This window comes from Metopolophium dirhodum, chromosome 8 (genome assembly GCF_019925205.1).
Source record: "Metopolophium dirhodum isolate CAU chromosome 8, ASM1992520v1, whole genome shotgun sequence".
NCBI lineage: Eukaryota > Metazoa > Arthropoda > Insecta > Hemiptera > Aphididae > Metopolophium > Metopolophium dirhodum.
In genome coordinates this window covers 28949009-28962375 of record NC_083567.1, presented here as the reverse complement: position 1 = coordinate 28962375, position 13367 = coordinate 28949009, and the positions used below count along the sequence as shown (strand labels likewise).

At 26.8% G+C, this 13367-nt stretch overlaps 1 protein-coding gene across 2 annotated transcripts; it reads left to right on the top strand.

Annotated features, from left to right (window-relative positions):
• The first annotated feature begins 1327 nt into the window (after positions 1 to 1327).
• Positions 1328 to 9802, top strand: LOC132951286 (uncharacterized). Of its 2 annotated transcripts, none has more exons than XM_061023091.1 (6): positions 1328 to 2552; positions 6297 to 6742; positions 6821 to 6995; positions 7561 to 7742; positions 8271 to 8433; positions 8621 to 9802. In XM_061023091.1, the coding sequence occupies exons 2-6, from the start codon at positions 6305 to 6307 to the stop codon at positions 9088 to 9090; spliced, it is 1428 nt and encodes a 475-aa protein (XP_060879074.1). In that variant the 5' UTR covers positions 1328 to 2552; positions 6297 to 6304; the 3' UTR covers positions 9091 to 9802. The 2 variants fall into 2 exon arrangements, with proteins under 2 accessions (XP_060879074.1, XP_060879073.1); XM_061023090.1 differs by lacking the exon at positions 1328 to 2552 and adding an exon at positions 5980 to 6238.
• The last annotated feature ends 3565 nt before the right edge of the window (positions 9803 to 13367 follow it).

Sequence of the window (13367 nt, the reverse complement as noted above, 5' to 3'; positions counted from 1 at the left end):
GGAAAATGTATTAAGTACCGTAAAAGTGCTAAATTTGAGCTATTACTTAAAATATTATATTCATAACAAATTATCATAGAAGGTTAGGTACTGTTATTCCACATACTTATTATAGTTTAATTTAACTACAACATTCTAGTAGAGTCTGATAAAATTTGGTTCCACGACTTTGATCATACAAACTTTAAATACTAAACTATGGGTCTGAAATTTAGTTTATATAGATGTAAATAATCCAAAACATATATTGCTTCAAAATATAAAAATAAAGTGTCTTGTATTGTAGTAGGTGGGTAACTTTCAAAAAAAAAACTAAAAAAAAATCATACTTGAAATCTATGTATAATATACGTATATTGTAATAAATGTTCAAATATTTACTATAGTTCATTACAAAAAATTAACTTAAGTTCAATATAATACATTATAACAGGTGTTCAAATAAACATTTCATAACAAAAATGTTGTTAATTCACACAGTCTCTCTTCAATTTTAAATTTTTCTTCAAATTATCTACAAAATATAAATGTTTAGTAAATTGGAAGACTTGATTAAGTATTTAATCATTTATCTAAAATAGATGTGCCGGGTCGCCACATTACTATATCGAGGGGCCATGGTGCAAGTGTCGTCCATAAATATCATATTATCATAACATATATTATATTAGAAATACAAACTTAATATTTCACTAACAGTAAATATTATAAAAAAATATTACGAAATGTACTATACTCATATTACATTATGATTGTATTAGTTACAAACTCTTGAATTAAGAGTTTTGTTTGAGGATTTAATTAATTTCCTAAAAGGAAATGCCTCAAGGTTGCCTAAGTAAGTTGAGGGACCTGTAATGAAACGTAATTGGTTGGTAATAAATTGTTTTTATTTATTGAAATATCATGTTTTGAACCAATATGCTCCTCATCTTAGTTTTGTATAATTCAAATGTTTTGTATAACAATATTTTATAAATTATTTTAATTATACTCATCAGAGTGTACAGTAAAAATATTTAATGGGGTTACATAAAGGGGTGGGAACGCGAACATATAACTCACAGTTTTCGGTAGCTGGTGAAGTATGCTCTGCTCTCGATGGCGGCGTACTTTCAATAACAACTGCTCGTACACTGAACCAAATATCACTAGTATAAATAATAATATGCAATTATCAATTTTTAATAAATATACATTTATTGAAATAATAATAATTTTATTAGTTATACAAAAATATTATAAAATTAATAAATAATGTGTTTATAATAATAAATTGGGTTTGTAGAATTTAGAAAATATTTAGGTGATAAATTAATAAATTAAATTTTTAAAATGGAACTTTTTTTATTATTTTGATCAAATAGATTATTAATTTAATAAACATTATGTTCAAAATGACAATTTGGATTTTAGATCTTACAAAATATTAAAGTTATTATTCAACAAAATATAGTTGAACAATTAATACAGATTTTATTAATTTAAAAATGTATAGTATTAAATTTATAGATATTATGTTTAAAATAACAATTCGGCTCAATACTTCTATATATTTTCATAACCAATTAACTTATGTCTTCATACATCGAGATTGGGCATAAATTATTAAAAAGTATTACGTATATAACCCCTTAAAAAGCGGAAGTGTGGAGTAGATCTCTTAAGAAACCGGCACATGCCCGTAAACAGCATGCTTGTAAACAATTATTTTTCGGGAAAAAGAAATTCATACCTATACACAATACTATAAAGAAGACAATAATTTCCGTCGTACCTACCGTTTTTCCAATTGTTATCATTGAAACAAAAAAATTATTGTTATTTAAAATCCGTTTTTTATGTTTTTTCAAATTTCAATAACTTTTTTTTGTACCTTACTTCATAAAAGTTATGATGTTCGCGGTAAATTATGAATTCAGTATTTTAGATAATAATCTTTTTAAATTGTATATTCTGAAGTACATTAAAGCTGTACCTACCTAAATGAAAAAAATGAAACTAAGGATTACGAGGAGTCGCTTAATTTGAAGGTAAGTATGGTATTATTATTACTTATATCTTATACTATACTAGTTAGTAGTAACTAATAACTATTAAGTTTCAATACTAGTGGTACCGGTAATATTATTTTAAACCTTATAGATACCTACATTATTTTTCTAATAATTAAGTATGTGAAATTGTACGTATTCTCTGGAAATCTGAATCAGTTAATGTTTTCCATATTTTAGTTTATTAGCTAATCATCATAATTATCTTACTACAGATATAGTAGGTACGCAAATTATATTAAGTATATGAAAGTTTTACTGCGAAAACTATGGTTTACTTATTTAAGTAATCAATAATGGCATATTACGAGAAAAGTCTAATGAGATCGCAAAATAAAACTTCAACCATTTTCTACTCATACATTCAAAATTATAAACCAGCTAGCCATTACTCCAAAGTTTGACATCGAACAGAACGTTTCTCTAGTTTCTTTGCTCTCTGCTGCCTATAGATATCGCCTGTCGTATTCTGATATCCAATTCTGAATTAAAATCTGTGTAAGTACATATATATTATAGTTTTAAATATACAATATAGTTTTTATACAGAATAGTTTTTTTTTTAATGCAGTCGCCGATCATTTTCTGGAATTCATTTTAATTTAGTCATCAATTATTTTTTAAATTTTCGTATTTTTCAAAGTTTTATTTCAATGTAATTTGTAGTGCTAAAGATTAAAAATAATACACCTATTATAGATCTATATTAAAAAAAAAACTATTACTTTTTAAATTGATGATTATTAGTTTTTACATTTTTGTACCAATATACCTATATTTTGAATTTATAATATTCTAAATGTATGTTTGATGTATAAATATTGAAAGTTGGACTTACTTGTTACTAGTTTTATTACCAGTTATTTTTTATATATATATATACAGTACCCACTGTGCACTTTAAATTTTATGATGTAAATTATGATAATTAATTAACTAATATGGTACCTACAACACTAGAAATTTATACACTAACTGTCATTCACATTTTCATAAAAATTTTGTTTTCTAGTTTAGCTTAAAATATAGGTACAATAAAATAAAGCATGCTTAATTAACAAGATAGAAAATAGTAATAAATGAAGGCTAATAATAGTTTTTTTTTTTTTTAGGATAATTAATTTGTAGATACATCTTATATTATACAATTGTTTAGTTAGTAAGTATACCTATTTACTTATATCAAATAATATATAAAGTTTATTATTATATTGTTTTAAGTGCTACTATTAATTAAATAATATGATTTGTTTTGTTTGTAAAAAAAATATTTTAACTTTTTCGGCACTGGTGGTACATTATAAAATAATTCACTTACTAAAATCTTCAAGTACATATGAGTGTACAGAATTTGGATGTACTCAATCATTTCCTAATTTAAAAAATTTTAAAAAACACGTATCAATAAAACATGCAAGGAAACCTATTATTGTACCAACTCGATCAACAATATTTAATAATTTAAACAATAATAATGAAAGTGATAATATTGTTACAAATTTGAGTCACATAATAGATTCACCTCAACATGTGAACCATAATTATGCCACCACTGATACCTATAATACCACTGATGACAACCCCATATTACTTGCACCGGTAGATGATATTTTTGACATTAATAATGCTATCAACTCATTTCATACTTCTGCAGTAAAATTTACCTTATCGTTGCTTAGTAAAAATAATTTTAGTAGAAAAGATGTTTTCGAAATCCAACGTGAAATAGAAAAAAATTTAATTAAACCAATAGAAAACTTAATTACTAGTTTCACACAAAAATTAATTAAAGAACCTATTTTATTATCAACTTTACACACAATTACAACAGCAATTACAAATACATTTGATTTTTGTAGCACAGAGTTTTCTTTAAACAGTTGGTTAATCAAAAATAATTTATTTAATAATATCCAACAATTTAATATAAATGATGAAATTAATTTAGTTTGTAATGATGGTGAAACAATATATAATGACAGTGTTACCAAAGGTGTATTATTACCATTACATTTTCAATTTAAAACTTTTTTTGAACATGAAAACAATTTTGATATTACTTTAAAAATGTATGAACAGCTAAAAATCAGCTCAAATAATGAAACACAAATTAAACACTTTATTCAAGGGCAGTTATGGAAAGATAAAATTGCTCCATATAAAAATAAAATTGTCATTCCATATTTTATGTATATAGATGACTTTGAAATCAATAACCCATTAGGTTCACACGCATCTGTACATTCTATTTCAGCAATTTATTATAGTTTCCCTTTATCTGATCAATCAAAACTTATAAACATACATTTAGCTGCTCTCATAAAGGCTGTAGACATGAAGGAATTTGGAAATGATATATGTTTAAATAAATTAATAAGCCAAATAAATGATCTTGAGGTAAATGGAATCAATATAGTTACTCAAAATGGTACACAAGAAGTACATTTTATTTTAGGACTATTTCTTGGTGATAATTTAGGATTAAACACTATTACCGAATTTAGTAAATCATTTTCGGCAAATTTTTTTTGTAGGTTTTGCAAGGTTCATAAAACAGTAACTAAACATTTATGTAAAGAAAATCCTTCATTACTCCGTAATTCTTTAAATTATGTAGATGATATTGCGATTAATGACTTCAAGCAAACTGGTATTTATAAAGATTCAGTTTTAAATAAGATAAATTCTTTTCATGTAACTACTAATTATAGTATTGATATTATGCATGATATCTTCGAAGGTATTTGTCATTATAATTTGTGTCATATAATTAATTATTATACTGAGGAGGTCAAGATCTTTTCTCTAGAAACATTAAATTATAGAAAAAAGCATTTTAACTATGGCCCTATAGAAATAGGAAATATATCACCTCCTATAAAACCTATTCATATAACAAACTTTCACTTAAAAATGTCAGCGAGAGAAATGATGACATTTGTTTATTATTTTTCTTTAATGATAGGAGATTTAATTCCCGAGGATGATAATGTGTGGTTATTTTTTTTAAATTTTTTGGAAATCATTGAAATTTTACTCACATGTCAAATTTCTTATGCAACAATTTTCCATCTACAACAACTAATAGAAAAGCATAATTATGACTATATCACATTGTTCAAGGATACGTTAAAACCTAAACACCATCTATTAGTTCATTATCCAAATATTATCAAATACTCTGGTCCTCCTAAACATTTTTGGTGTTTTAGGTATGAGGCTAAACACAAAGAGATGAAACTATATGCACATGCTATTACATCAAGGAAAAATATTTGTTTGTCCTTAGCCAAAAAATATCAATACAAATTTGCATACAATATTCTAAATTCTTCTCTTAATGTTAAAATAAATTTAAATAATAAATATGTGAATGATAGTAATTACAATCAACTTATTTTAAGAGTTCTACATTTAACAAGTGACCAATATATATGTTACTCACAGATAGAATTTAAAGGTACATTATATAAAATAGGTTATTTCTTAACACATTTTAATGATGAAATTTGTGTATATGAAATTTTAGAAATTATATTTGTTAAGCAAAATTCCAGAGTTCAGTTTATTGTACAACAAATAGAAATTGATTTTTATAACTCCCATCTTAGAGCATATCAAGTAAATAAAACAAAAACAATCATTTTAAAAACTATTTTGAGTCCAGAGGACTGTAGTGGGCCACCAGTGAATATTAATGAATTATCTAATGGTAATTTAATGCTAAAACTAAAAGAATATTTTTAAGATAATATTATATAAGTGTATAGGTAGTGAACACTGTACAATGTATATATATAATGTATATTTTTTTTATGTATATAATTCTACTTCAATTATTATTTGTATTTAATTATTATTACTTTGTAAATATATGAGTTATGTTCTAAATTAATGTCAAATAGGTTATTAATAGAGATAAAAAATGAATATATTTTATGAAAGAGATGAAAACACTACAGATAACATTGAATACACATCAATCGATAATTTATTAAATAATGATAATGAGTTTCGTTCTATAATGGATACTAGTAGTATCCATCTAATAACCAATATGCATGATGACACACCACTTGCCAGTACATCAGAAAATTCAACAAGTTTTCAATCTGTTGATAACGATCAATTAAAAAACCTCCTTATAGAATGGAATCTTGATTGTTTGTACCAAATATGTATAGGTAACAATACTAAACCAAATATAAAAATGTTTTATTAAAATTTATTATTTTATTTTAGAGCAACAAATGGATTTAGAGGCCTTAGGGCTAATGAATGATAATCATTTCAATATATTGTTGTCAAATGTTCCACTGGGACCCAGAATAAAATTTGAAAGCAAAGTTAAAAAATATCAGGCATCATTAATTCAAAACTCAGAACACACCACAGTTTATAAGACATCTGCAATTATTATAAATAATGCTGATGAAATTTCTCAAAAGGTCTCAAAAGTTACAACTGAAAATCAAATTTTTCAATTACATACCATTTTGAAAAATTATCCTCAAGGATCTTTTGTTCTGAACTATTTTGAAAAACATAACATTCTCAATGAGAGTTGTAGAAATGTATTAGTGGAAATTATCATTAATGACCTAATAAAAAGAGAATCCCATATGACATTTAGGTTGGCTAATTTAGTAGCTGATGCTATAATTGGAACTTTTCCCACAGAAATCAAAGTAGGTACCTAGTTTATATTATTTCTCCTAAGAATTGATAAAATTTATGTAATTTAATGTGCTTGTAATTTGTTATAGGATACTTATTTTCTAAAAGATGCCAAAAATAGTTCACCTAAAGGCAAATTATATGCCAAATATTATAATACCATAAGGTATATGAAACAAAATGGTTTAATACCTGCAGCAATTGGTAAAGAGAGATCTTCAAAACCATTGAGTCGTACAATGGACAAAGATAATAGTATACTCGGTAATATGATTAATTTTAAATAATTATTCGAAAAATATTTCAATTTGTATTAACTTATGAAAATTCAACATTTATTTAAGTTACCTATGTGTTAGTATTAGTACCTATTATACTATATTTGCTTTATACTGCCATGGTGAACACAGTCACTGGTGGAGTAAACGGCTAACATACCTACAACCTAGGTACCACCTGACACGGGCAGTTTGAAAATATGATACTAGGTGTTGTAAGACACATGGTACATGACATACGTAGCCACCCACCCATGTCTTCAGTGGACTTTATAATAAATGTAAATTTTGTACATATAAAGGTTAGCGTCAACCTACCTAACCCCTAATATATTTCAGAATCTGTACCAAAAAATATTGCATAAGTACTCAAACTGCCTCTGCCACCTGACCACTGCTGATTTAAAATATTCCCCTCCCCCCTAAGCTTCTTTAAATTAATAATGTATACCTACCTATCAACCTATCTTTAAAAACAATAGTTTAATATAGGTAACACAGAATATAATATTTACTCTTAATTCTTATAGTATTATGTATATAATTTACAGCTACTGACCCTGATTCTGAATTAGTGTCGACATATCTAAATGATAAAGATCTAACATGGCCAGAAATAGAAGAAATTTGGAGAAAAACTATTAATTACCGTCTAAATTATATAAAACAAAATAATGCTACAGACATTTTTAATAAATGGCAACAGTATACTCAACCAATGGGTTATAAACTTGTAAGTCTGAATATTATTTAATAAGTTCATAGATATTCTATGAAAATAAGTATTTTTTCTCTTAGGCCTCACCTCTGTTTAATTATGTATTCTAGTTACCTATACTTCTACATTGCAATGATCACTATATAATTTATACGCATTTGAAAATAAATGTATTATTAATAATACAACTGTAATAGACTCCTACAGTTGTATTAATATTGTCCTTACTAAAGTCCTTACTAAAAAAAATATATATTTTTATGGATTAATGGATTGTATATAATATAGGTAGGAAATTATGTATACATTATTACATTTATAATTTAGGTACCTACTAAATATATTTTCAGTTGTACTTAGTGTAAAACTCCTATAATTAAAAATACTGAAAATTACAAAAAAATTAAAAATTGTCTAGTTTAATTGTATAAATTCTTGTATGTCTATAATATTATTATTTTTATGGTATAATAAAACACATGATTGGTATTATTGTTTGTTCTAATTAAAAAAAAATAAAAATTACTGTCTATTTCATTCTAGGTTGATATAGATTTTCAAAATGTGTTTAGCGATTACACAAATTTCAAAACTGTTTTTGAAGAGAATATGAATAATTTAATTAACATTTTGAAAGAGAGAGTAAGAGATTGTGAAAGCAAAAAATTATTAGAAACATTTAGTTCAATGCAAAATATGTCAACTGGTAATTATTTATATACCTATATTTATTTAATTTAAACATTTAGATGTTATAATTGTCTTTATGTACCAAAGCAGTATTTATACATCTTAGGTAGATTTATGTAATATATTTTAAATATATTATATTTAAAGCTTATACTTAGTAGAATAATAAAAATAAAATTGAATAAAATTAATTTTGTTTCCAGATTCAAAAACGTTGATAATAATGTATTTATTGCATTGTATTTTCATTCCCACCTCAAAAAAATCAACTAAAGATAGTAATGGAAAAAGAGGTTTCATAAAATTTAGTATAAGGGACTCACAGAATTCATTCCTGGTTGTAACTCCAACAGCGGTGGAGATGGAGTTAACATTGAAAAAGATGGCTGAAAACGGTCCATTACAGCCATGCTTGTTAGTTGTAGGATCATTATTTGATCCTAAACAAATTCTAGTGTATTTCGATAATATTAAATACAAAATGTTTTCTGCCTACAAGGCGTTTGATATATGTTTTAAGATATTCCATGTCTTCAACGTGGAATATCCTCTAGAATCTGGTGACGTATGGCTGTTTATACAAACTTTTTTTTACAATATAACAACTAAGTATGATAAGTCAAACGTATTATCAAAACAAATTTCAAATGAATTAAAATCAAAATTAATATGATAAAATGTGTAGAATATAATATAAGGTATACACATAGTATAGACTGTAGAGTATAGGTAGGTACCTAGATATATTACCATTTACCATTAGATAATACTTTCTGTTTTTGATATGATGATTATAAATAACTTTGTTATTATTTCTTTGTAATCGTGTTATGAATACCTATTATACATTTTATTAAATATTATATACCTACCTATACAGCTTATGAAATTGTCAAAAAAAAAAAATTATAATAATAAATATTAAATAATATACATAATAATAGTTAATATACCTGCTTGTTTTTATATATAATATTAGTTTTTTTGTTTTTGTTATTATAATATTATCTAATAACCTGTTACTTATATTATGTTATTTTAAATTAATTTGCTTATTGTGTAACTATTTTGTATTTATAATCTATATATAGCCATATAGGCACATAATATTGTTATTGTTAGTTGTGCACTTGTATATACCTACTAGACTAGTGACTATAAATAATAATTATGTATATAGTTAAATTGCCAAACTACAATATTATACATACTTAACTAATTGCATGTACGATGTACATCTATACTTCTATAGGTACCTACAGATTTAATTTTTTATAAATTACCTTTAGGTATACCTAATACTTAATATGTGTATTGTTTAATAATAATTATAATATTATACACTATTTTTAATGTTAATATATAATATATTTGTGTTACTGTGTTAGGACTATTATATATTAATATTATATGTTTAATGATTAGATAATACATTTAATAAAATATTTTAAAATGTATTCTGTTTTTATTTCTTTCAAACAAATAAATTATGACACTAATCTACTATTTTACATATACCCTCTGAAATCTCTATTAAGCAGACACTGAGAATGTCTGAAATGTCACTGAAATTGTGTCCGCTATTCAAAGGGTTTAGGTTGTAGATGTTTATAGTTTATTCCCAAAAAAGTCCGCTATTTGGAGGTGTCCGTTGGGGAGATTTCACTTTACTTATAAATAATATAAATATTTTTTAGATTTAACAAAATTATATTTATACGATATATGAATAATTTATTAATAATAAGAAAAAAAATTATTATCCGTCATTTTAACTATTGGTATTAATAAAATATATTGTAGAATGAACAAAACATCTTATTAATTCATTGGTTAAATCAACAAATATAAGTGATAAAGGTAATTTGTAGTTTTAACAAAATATTTTGTTTTTTAAACAAATGAGTGATTAAATTAACAAAACGATGGTTGATTCAAATAAATCCTCGATCAATTAAATAATAATCTTATCCGAAGCATTGATAAACATATTGTAGAATCAATGATACGTATTATTGATTTATTATTTAAATTAACAAATATTATACTTCTAAATTAATAAAGATTTTATTAACGCTATATTAACAAACAAATTGTTAAACCAACCTACATTTTTATTAAAAACACCAGTATATTTGGTTGAGTGTACAGTGGCACGGTAACACTTTATAGTGACTTACCGGCGTGGACGGTGAATGGGGTGTAGATGAGGACGGCGGTTAGGTTGGCTCGGCGTTCTCGACTCGCTCAATTGAGTATAACGATCGGACGGCGGCGGCGATGGCTTGGCGTTCTCGACTCACTCAGTGGAGTATAGAGTATAACGATCGGCCGGCGGCAGCGATGGCTCGGCGTTCCAGACTCGGCTGACGGATTGACTACTGAGATGCTTGGTATTGGTCGTCTCACAGAGTGAACGTAGAGCAACGAGCGACAACAGCACACTTTTTCACAGCGCACGGTCGTTTGGAGCGGAAAGGGAGAGCCGGGACAGACTATTGAGCATCCGTGTATAACGATGTTCTACTATCGTCCGGCTCACTAATATACCGCGCTCAGCGGGGAAACTGTTGTTTTGGCCGTGTTTCTGACTGGTACTTATCATAGTTATGACTTTCACGGGATGCATAAAACATGTAATAGGTTTTTGAAGATTGCCATGTTTTCTTTTTAACTTAAAACCCATTGAAATCTATTATCGATAGTTCGGAACATGCTGATTTCAATGATGTCTTCAAAAGGGTTTTAAGTTGAGGGGTTCGGTACGAACATGAGTTTATTAACTAGGGCGGCGCAAAGCAAGTTTGCTTCTTCACGCGCTCTAGGTTGCGTCGTGAACGGATGTTGCTGCGTTCAGCGGGCGTAATGTGTTATTGATGCGCAAAAGCGCGTCGCGGTACTCGATACGCGAGAATAAATGGTTAGTGACGAGAGTACGCCACGTGAGCGAGGCGTCCGGTTTTGTCTCGTTACAGACCGTAGTTAAAGTGCCGTCTACCAATAAAGTAGATAGAGACTCGTTGATCGCTTTTATGTGCTTCAAATTGTTTACACGAGTGAGCTGGGTATGGCTCCATCATAGATAATAAAGATATAACATAATGGATAGGACATAATAGTCTTATCAGCGGTCTGATCTTCGAGGGGAACAATTGAGGCCAACTCGAGTATCGACTATCAATATAAAGGAGCCTCAATTTCCTTCCCTTCCGGGAACGCGGCCTGAAATGTATTTAAAATAGGCGTGGACTATCCATATATTTATTATCTATGGGCTTCATCCATAGCATGGATTAAGGTTGTCAACAATCTAAGGATTAACTTGATAATCAAACACTTAAGTTCAGCAACCTGCAAATCAGGGTCTTTTTATTCAGTGTCCTAATAAGTCATAAGAAGGTTAGTTAGGTAAACCTATGGTTAGTTGAAGACGACTACCATCACCGGTCGTGAGCTTTGCCATGATCTTTTCCTACTAATTATCAAGGTATTCGATATTGTAAACATAACAATGAAAGAAAATATTTAAATATTATTAATTTGGTTAGGTTAGGTTAGGATAGGGCAGGAAATTAGATGTTAACTAATTATCATAGTTTTTAACACGGTCTTAAAGACTGCCAGCAAGAGTTGTACCAGTATAGTTATTAAAAACTTAAATACAGCCAACAATAAATAATGATTTTTTTACCACAACAAATTATAAAATATAACAAAATATTATTTTATTAGGGTTTTATAAGGTTTTCAATAATTATGAGTTTTTGTGAATAGAAAATGTATAAAATCAATAGTTTTAATTTAATATATGGTTTTGTGTTTTAATATCCTATTGTCAAAGAATTATCAGGGTTTCCTTTCCACATTTCTTTACATTGTACTAAATCTAACTTTTTTCCGCACATATTTACAAAAACTAAAACAGATATCTGACTATGTTTTTATTTGCATTTAGACTTTATAGTTTGTAATTTAATATTGACTGTAGACCCACCAAACACAATATTATTTTAAATTAAACATTTTATGTCCTTTATAAATTACAATCACATAGTAGAGTCCGTGCAAGACCTTTTATCATTTAATTTCTTTGCATCCTTTATAATTTACATTCATTTTTATACATTTTCTAATATATATATTAACGTGATACACCTCTCATAACTGTTCGCATTATTATAATGAAAAAAACACCTAGTTTTTGGATTGTAGTTAATATGTATTTCAGTATTTAGCTTCCAGCGTATTCTTTTATTTAGTGTTATTTCACCCAGATTTCTCAAACGATTTTTTTTTTCATTTCATTGAACTCTAGTAGATTTTTTTGTATAAAAATTTTTCAAGATTAACCGGCTATACCTGGGAGTACGCTGAGTGCCTGTGTACATAATATATAATTTGAAAAGAGACTGGCTAGATTCACTCACGTTTCCCATTCAATTAATTTTTTATAAATTTAACTTTTTTTGATTCTTTTATGTATATCTTTTTTGAAAACATTAACAACATGGTGCCATATGATTTCTTTAAATTTTTTTATCTGCTTCTTAAAATGCGTTTGCCTGCGGTAGCCCAAGTTCCCCTTTCAATTTTTTTCATAAATTTAATTCAATCGATTTTTAATATGAATATTTTCAAATTTGTGAGTCTTATTAGAATTTTTTTCTGTTATTGAATTCCTATCTGGATCTTTCTATATAGATTTTTTAAACACTGACAAGCCGGCGCCAACACCCTCCTTCATATTTTTTTTTGTAATGTAACTCTACTTAATATTTAGTATTGACATAAAAATTGATAACTTGGTGCCTGTAAATAATCATTCTTCAATGAACTAAATATTTTAAATAGTTTTCTCTGTTTAAGATTCTGGGCATTTTCGTTTGAAATATGTAATGTGTATTCAAACGATAAATTTTTTCCAAATTTATTTTTTCGTTTTCTAAAATG

Excerpts from the sequence above, each read along its gene's own strand:
- LOC132951286 (XM_061023090.1), top strand. The coding sequence starts at position 5,980 with ATGAATATATTTTATGAAAGAGATGAAAACACTACAGATAACATTGAA. Across the intron at positions 6,743-6,820 it reads CTTTTCCCACAGAAATCAAA|GATACTTATTTTCTAAAAGA; the intron begins GTAGGTACCTAG and ends AATTTGTTATAG. Across the intron at positions 7,743-8,270 it reads AACCAATGGGTTATAAACTT|GTTGATATAGATTTTCAAAA; the intron begins GTAAGTCTGAAT and ends ATTTCATTCTAG.